Source organism: Schistocerca gregaria, chromosome 3 (assembly GCF_023897955.1).
Source record: "Schistocerca gregaria isolate iqSchGreg1 chromosome 3, iqSchGreg1.2, whole genome shotgun sequence".
In the NCBI taxonomy this organism is placed as follows: domain Eukaryota; kingdom Metazoa; phylum Arthropoda; class Insecta; order Orthoptera; family Acrididae; genus Schistocerca; species Schistocerca gregaria.
Genome location: NC_064922.1, coordinates 688,117,064 through 688,125,287, shown reverse-complemented (window position 1 = coordinate 688,125,287; position 8,224 = coordinate 688,117,064). Strand labels below are relative to the sequence as shown.

Below are 8,224 nucleotides of genomic sequence, written 5' to 3'. Positions count from 1 at the left end.
TACAGAGGTTCCAATTGAATGACTTTGTCTACCAACAGAAGGTGTTTCTTTGCCATCGGCACAACATGTTTGCACTGCCATATAGTTAGAAACATTGTATAAATTGTGGATTATTATGCAGGAAATAGCTCCAGAGAATGATGTAGCAGCTTTAAACTAAAAATTTGTTATTCAAAATGCCTGTATGAACGAATACAATAAGATGCTAAAACCTTGAAACAATGGCGTGTCTGCAGATGATATTTACATGTCACCTGTTGGTTAGTTTGCCACTACAGACAGCATTTTTGTCTCTAAGTGTTATTTCTTTTATAAATGTGTTATTTCCCTTGATTTAGCACTGTGCGAAACTTATTTTCGGATCCAGCATTTGGGTATTGTCTTCCTTGTATTTAACTCTTGTCACGGTTCTAAGCCCATAACTAGCACTATATCATTCATATCCGCCCCTATGATTTCAACTGACGCCATTTGAAAGCTGTGCAGTTACATAGAATTTGTGGCGTCCTGTGTGAATTGTAGCTCAAGGTGCCACTACAGCAAGCCACAAGCTGTGGTATCACATTAGACATGCGAGTGAACCCAGCTTAAGGCATGTGCTGGACCATTATGGCTATGAAGCAGTTCGCAGAGGAGTTCTCAGTTCACTTGTCATGTCAAATTCGGCTAAAATTCCAACCCTTCGATGATGCCCTCCACATCGTCGTCAGGAACTAAAACAGACTGTCATGAACCGACAAGGTTATCTGTTTTTTACCCACAGGACAGCATCCAGTTGGCTGCATTACGTCAACATGGCGCATACAGAACTGGCGCAAAAACCTATGAACATAGAGGACGTTATACCTGTACACGCTGTTGTTGTTGTGGTCTTCAGTCCTGAGGCTGGTTTGATGCAGCTCTCCATGCTACTCTATCCTGTGAAAGCCTCTTATCTCCCAGCACCTACTGCAGCCTACATCCTTCTTAATCTGCTTGGTGTATTCATCTCTTGGTCTCCCTCTACGATTTTTACCCTCCATACTGCCCTCCAGTACTAAATTGGTGATCCCTCAATGCCTAAGAAAATCGATCCCTTCTAGTCAAGTTGTGCCACAAACTCCTCTTCTCCCCAATTATATTCAATACCACCTCATTACTTGTGTGATCTACCCATCTAATCTTCAGCATTCTTCTGTAGCACCACATTTGGACAGCTTCTATTTTGTTCTTGTCCAAACTATTTATCGTCCATGTTTCACTTCCATACATCGCAACACTCCATACAAATACTTTCAGAAATGACTTCCTGACACTTAAATGTATTCTCGATGTTAACAAATTTCTCTTCTTCAGAAACGCTTTCCTTGCCATTGCCAGTCTACATTTTATATCCTCTCTACTTCGACCATCATCAGTTATTTTGCTCCCCAAATAGCAAAACTCCTTTACTACTTTAAGTGTCTCATTTCCTAATCTAATTCCCTCAGCATCGCTCGACTTAATTCGACTACATTCCATTATCCTCGTTTTGCTTTTGTTGATGTTCATCTTATATCCTCCTTTCAAGACACTGTCCATTCCGTTCAACTGCTCTTTCAAGTCCTTTGCCGTCTCTGACAGAATTACAACTTCATCGGCGAACCTCAAGGTTTCTATTTCTTCTCCATGGATTTTAATAGCTACTCCGAATTTTTCTTTTGTTTCCTTTACTGCTTGCTCAATATACAGATTGAATAACATCGGGGAGAGGCCACAGCCCTGTCTCACTCCCTTGCCAACCACTGCTTCCCTTTCATGCCCCTCAACTCTTATAACTGCCATTTGGTTTCTGTACAAATTGTAAATAGCCTTTTGCTCCCTGTATTTTACCCCTGCCACCTTCAGAATATGAAAGAGAGTATTCTAGTCAACATTGTCAAAAGCTTTCTCTAAGTCTACAAAAGCTAGAAATGTAGGTTTGCCTTTCCTTAATCTCTCTTCTAAGATAAGTTGTAGGGGCAGTATTGCCTCATGTGTTCCAACATTTCTACAGAATCAAAACTGATCTTACCTGATGTCGGCTTCTAGCAGTTTTTCCATTCGTCTGTAAAGAATTCGCGTTAGTATTTTGCAGCTGTGACTTATTAAACTGATAGCTTGGTAATTTTCACATCTGTCAACACCTGCTTTCTTTAGGATTGGATTTATTATATTCTTCTTGAAGTGAGAGGGTATTTCGCCTGTCTCATACATCTTGCTCACAGGATGGTAGAGTTTTGTCAGGACTGGCTCTGCCAAGGCTGTCAGTAGGTCTAATGGAATGTTGTCTGCTCCTAGGGCACTCTTTCGACTTAGATCTTTCAGTGCTCTGTCAAACTCTTCACGCAGTATCATACCTCCCATTTCATCTTCATTTACCTCCTCTTCCATTTCCATAATATTGTCCTCAAATACATGGCCTCTGTATAGACTCTCTATATACTCTGTCCACCTTTCTGCTTTCCCTTCTTTGCTTAGAACTAGGTTTCCATCTGAGCTCTTGATGTTCATGCGAGTTGTTCTGTTATTTCCAAAGGTCTCTTTAATCTTCCTGTAGGCAGTATCTATCTTACCCCTAGTGAGATAAGCATCTACATCCTTACATTTGTTCTCTAGCCATCCCTGCTTAGCCATTTTGCACTTCCTGTCGATTTCATTTTTGAGATGTTTGTATTCCTTTTTGCCTGCTTCATTTACTGCATTTTGATATTTTCTCCTTTCATCAATTAAGTTCAATATTTCTTTTGTTAGTCAAGGATTTCTACTAGCCCTCGTCTTTTTACCTACTTGATCCTCTGCTGCCTTCACTATTAATTCATTCCTCAAAGCTATCCATTCTTCTTCTACTGTATCTCTTTCCCTGACAATTGTTCCCTTATGCTCTCCCTGAAACTCTGTACAACCTGCGGTTCTTTCAGTTTATCCAGATCCCATCTCCTCAAATTCCCACCTTTTTGCAGTTTCTTCACTTTTAATCTATAGTTCACAAAGAATAGGTGGTGGACGGAGTCCACTTCTGCCCCTTCTTACCATTATATAATCTATCTGAAACCTTTTGGTATCTCCAGGATTCTTCCATGTATACAACCTTCTTTCATGATTCTTGAACCAAGTGTTAGCTACGATTAAGTTATGCTCTGTGCAAAATTCTACCAGGCGGCTTCTCTTTCATTTCTTAGCCCTTAATCCATATTCACCTACTATGTTTCCTTCTCTCCCTTTTCCTACAACCGAATTCCAGTCACCCATGACTATTAAATTTTCATCACCCTTCGCTATCTGAATAATTTCTTATATCTCATCATACATTTCATCAACTTCTTCATGATCTGCAGAGCTATTTGGCATATAAACTTGTACTACTGTAGTAGGTGTGGGTTTCATGTCTATCTTGACCGCAATAATGCATTCACTATGCTGTTTGTAATAGCTTACCCGCGCTCCTATTTTTTTATTCTTTATTAAACCTACTCCTGCATTACCCCTATTTGATTTTGTATTTATTACCCTGTATTCACCTGACCAAAAGTCTTGTTCCTCCTCCAAGGCACTTCACTAATTCCCACTATATCTAACTTTAACCTATCCATTTCCCTTTTTAAATTTTCTAACCTACCTGCCCGATTAAGGGATCTGACATTCCACGCTCCGATCTGTAGAACGCCAGTTTTCTTTCTCCTGATAACGATGTCCTCTTGAGTAGTCCCCGCCCAGAGATCCGAATGGGGGACTATTTTACTTCCAGAATATTTTACCCAAGAGGACGCCATCATCATTTAATCATACAGTAAAGCTGATGCCCTCTGGGAAAAATTACGGCTGTAGTTTCCCCTTGCTTTCAGCCTTCAGCCTTGCCAGTTCACGATGATGGAGGGTATCATCAAAGGCTTGGAGTTCCATCCAAATGTGATGCAACAAGTGACCCAAGAACATTTGATGGATATTCGTTTGGATCTAGACTGCACTTGATCTGACATCATCCGAAAACTGAAACACATGACTGTTGTGGTGACATAGTAGAGACTGTGTTAACTAATATAACAAAACCCTTTGATCAGGAGTCAGCTCTCTGCTGTGGAAGTATCTTTGCTGTTGTTCATGAATGCAATTTTTCCATATATTACTACCGTTCTGACATCAATGAACCTGAACTGGGTACTGATTTCCACAGACATTTTAGCCTCTCCCCGAATTTGGCATGTGGAACTCTTTTATATCACAGCAGCAGACATGCTGTGACTTGAATCATCAGTGCTCCACTGCCATCCATGCAGCCGCCTTCCACAAACACAGCTCACAAGCCATTCACTTTGTTGACTCATGGAACCATGGCCAACAGGTCCCCTATAACTATATGTCATCAGTGCTGGATTGCAGCAGCTCACAGAGCGCTACCTCAACATCAAACATGAAACACTTCACCTACACGAAGAGGCGTTCATGAACAGTCACATCATTTCAACATTAACACCATGAAAGAGACAGTAGCTATGGAGCATCCAGCTACACACACACACAAACGCGCGCGTGCACACACACACACACACACACACACACACACACACACACACACACACACACACACACACACACACACTCCATTGCGGCAGCTTTGCCGTATTTTTTCAGTGAAATATCAGATAAATCACATGCAGCCAAGTTGACTATAGATCAGTAATTACAAGATAGCATCAGGGAGTCCAATAGTTCTTGGGCATCGCCAATTCATTTCATACCCAAAAAGGATAGTACACATATACTGCATAGCGATTCTCAAGCACTTTGCACCTGCACAATTCTGGACTGTTACCTAATCTCAGATATTCAGGACTTTACTCATAATTTAGTAGGTCTCTCCATGTTCAATTGGTTGACCTGTCTAAAGTCATATTTGCAGACTTCCCGTGAATCGAGATGATATACCAGACACAGTTATTATAACCTTTTTTGGACTTTATGAATTCCTTTACATACCATATGGACTCAAAGTGCAATACAGGCTTGGCAGAGGTAGAAAATATGCTTTTCAAGTTTTCCTTTTTCTGTGCTTACTTACATGATATTTTAGTCTTTTCTACTTCTCAACACAAACATGAAGAGCATCTCAAACGAGCTCAGCGTCGTAGTCAATGATGACAAACGTTGGCTATGACAATCAGAAGTTACATTCCTTTGCCATTTGATTAGAAGCGACGGCATATGCCCTAAAACACAATACACTAGCTCATTGGCCAACTACCCTGGCCATGGAGCTTTAAAAACTACCCTGACTTCTCAGCAGGCTAAATTTTTTATCACAGACACTTACCTCATGCAGCTATCATCCAGGCACCTCTAATGAATGTTTTAGCATGCAAGCACACAATGGGCTAGTGGGATATTGTATGGACCTCAGAAATGCAACAAGTATTTGAGCAAATTAAAGACTATTTTTATCAGGCTACAATGTTAGCACACCCACTGCCCACCATTCATCTACTGACCACTTCTATGTGAGCAATTCCATGATCAGAGCAGTTCCACAACAAAAAGGCATGTCTCCATTTATGGATTTCCTATTTCGACTGCCCTGTTTCCGTAATGATGATAAAGGAAGACAGTTTGAATCATCACATTTTACCCAGTTTTGTCACTTGTGTAGTGTTCAGCACTTTTGAACCACAACATAGTACCCTCAAAGTAATGGCCTCATGGAGAGCTGGAACCACACACTCAAATAAGCCCTTATGTGCCATGGAGGGGAGTACGCAGATGACCTAGTGTGGGTACTTTTAGGTGAGTATACAGCATATGAGAAAGACCTCCACATGGAGGAACCACTAAATCTACTGGCAGACTTCCTAGAGCCCTCTTCACTACAGAGAAATGGTCTAGCCCTCCACTGCTTAGGCAGTCAGTCACAGCATAGATGGTCACACACACCTGCACAAACAGGAGGCCAACAACAGTGTCTTCCCCCCCCCCCCCCCCCCCACCCCACCCCCCTGGCCCCCAATTGCTCTCCACTACCAGTAACCTTCATGGTGACTCGGTGACTCAGCAGCGATTATGTTTGGTAATAAGGCAAAATTCTTTGGTCTAGAAGCACATCTCCCTGCTGCAGGACTACCTTTGCAGCAGTTCAGTCTAAGCCTTCACTGTGTTAACACACATTTTTTCTATGAATTGCTACTGAGCAACAAAGTGTATATATTTCGCATTTTCTGTCTCAATCATTCACTCTGAGCATCCTCACAGGATCATTTTCGAATTGTAAATTAGAAATTGCTTACATCAGCGCATTTTATAAATTGTCCATTACTTATATTGTTCTGACATACCAATCACAGGGATGAAGAAGTAGGAATGAATAAAACAAGAAATACAGATTGACTGGAACCATGAACTCTGCCTAATCTGCAATTAGAGTAATGATTCTTATGCTTTAAAAGCTATGAGAAGACTTCAAAGCTGTTAACATGTCCTTTATATAGATGTCCACCCTACACACCTATAGCAACTAATTAGGTGTTACTAGCTTCTTTTTTGAGGTTTTCTGCCATATGTGCTTTTGAGTATATATTTGTACTTTGTAAAATTAGACCAATAAATTTCAATAACCGTATGGTGAAGCAACTATTCAGTTCATAGTTCATCCAGCTATCTTACTGGAATGTCTATGTTTTTAGATTTAATAAAATTATGATTTAGGTGCCTGATACAGTATCAAATAAATGGAGGGGTAATCACTAAAGGTCAGTTCACACTAGCTGTCATGTCATGGCATGCCAAAACATTCCACAACGCATTTAAAATGGCGCCATTCACACTGGCAGTCATTTCACGTCATGTCAAGGCACTTCAAGGTTTCTACTGTGTGGTTGATGTCATCGGCTGTTGTCGATCTAGAATAATGCTCAGATGCGTGGGACCAGTACTAAACAGGACTAAAAAGGGGTATTGAGCGCACACAGGAAACGGGAGCTGAAATGGTAACAGTTTTGTTTGACTCTTGGGAGAGTATTACAGAGGTGCTGAAGAAACTGAACCGGCAAACTCATGAAGATAGGCGTAAACAATCCAGAGGAAGCTTGCAAAGATTCAAGAACCGCCTTTAAATGATGACACTTGAAATGTACTGCATTCCCCTGCATCCTGTTCCCGTAGTTATCGTGAGAACAAGATAAGATTAATTACAGCACGCACAGATGCATTTAAACAATCATTTTTTCTGTGGTATATAAGTGAATGGAACAGAAAGAAACCTTAAAAAACTGATACAATGGGCCGTATCCTCCACCATGGACTTCACAGTGGTTTGCAGATTTCAGAAGTAGATGTAGACGCGCTCGTATTGTGTTTGTGTCTGTATGTGTTACGCTGTAATTACTAGAAGAAATGCTGCATTCGCTTGTACAACAATGATAAAATATGAAGATGAATAACGTAATAGAACTGAAAATATGAAGTGAAAGCTTACAGTGAAATACAACCGAGAGAAGCGTCGCAATGTCTGTGGCTTGGCATAGAGTGACAGGCTGGCTTTAAGAATTGCCTTATGATTATCTTTGAAGTCGTTTAAAACATCCTTCTTCTACAACGTCTTTGCCATATGTTTAAATGTTTTGATAGGGTAGATGTTTATTATTATTATTAGTACACTTGTAGAAAAAACAAATTATGATTCGCACATGGGGCCCAATCACCCAAGCATTATTAGGCACACTTTTAACATGGGGAATCACTGCAGCCGGCTCGGGAATGGTGATAATTGTCAGAGGTACACAGGTACGTGCTTTAATCCTAACCTCAGTGTTGCTTCTAGATAATGTTTATTCCTTGTCATAACATTTTCAGGAATAAAAAATGTTCCTGTATAGCCAACAAACTCATGTGCCAAGCAGAATCGTATAAGCAGCGTTAATTAATGATCGAACTGTGTTTGTCACGATCCACGTCAGATGTTTCCAGGAACAGCAGAAGACTTCTGGCGTCGTTCGACATCAGCGAAGTATCAAATAGTCGCACGGAAATGTTAGAGGAAGACATTTGTCGAACATATCGCGACCGTGGAATGTTTTGATTCTGTTCTAATAGATGTCATTCAAATTTCTGACAAAACTGCTTGTGAAGCTTTGGTATCTTAAACTCATATTGCCAAAGACTGAGGCAAAGTATAAAAAAATTGCGCACATGAATGTTTTTTCCTTGGCAAAATGATTAAAACATTGACGAATACACGTGT

General features: G+C 40.5%; 1 protein-coding gene across 3 annotated transcripts in view; it reads left to right on the top strand.

Moving 5' to 3' along the window:
* The first annotated feature begins 7,525 nt into the window (after positions 1-7,525).
* The window catches only part of LOC126356201 (zinc transporter ZIP11), a 399,278-nt gene continuing 398,579 nt past the window's right edge, over positions 7,526-8,224 (top strand). Inside the window, exon 1 of one of the 3 annotated variants that reach the window (XM_050007005.1) lies at positions 7,526-7,767. In XM_050007005.1, coding sequence (XP_049862962.1) covers positions 7,660-7,767 — 108 coding nt within the window. In that variant the 5' untranslated portion in view covers positions 7,526-7,659. The remainder of the gene's footprint in view (positions 7,768-8,224) is intronic. The other 2 variants (XM_050007004.1, XM_050007006.1) reach the window with 2 other exon arrangements.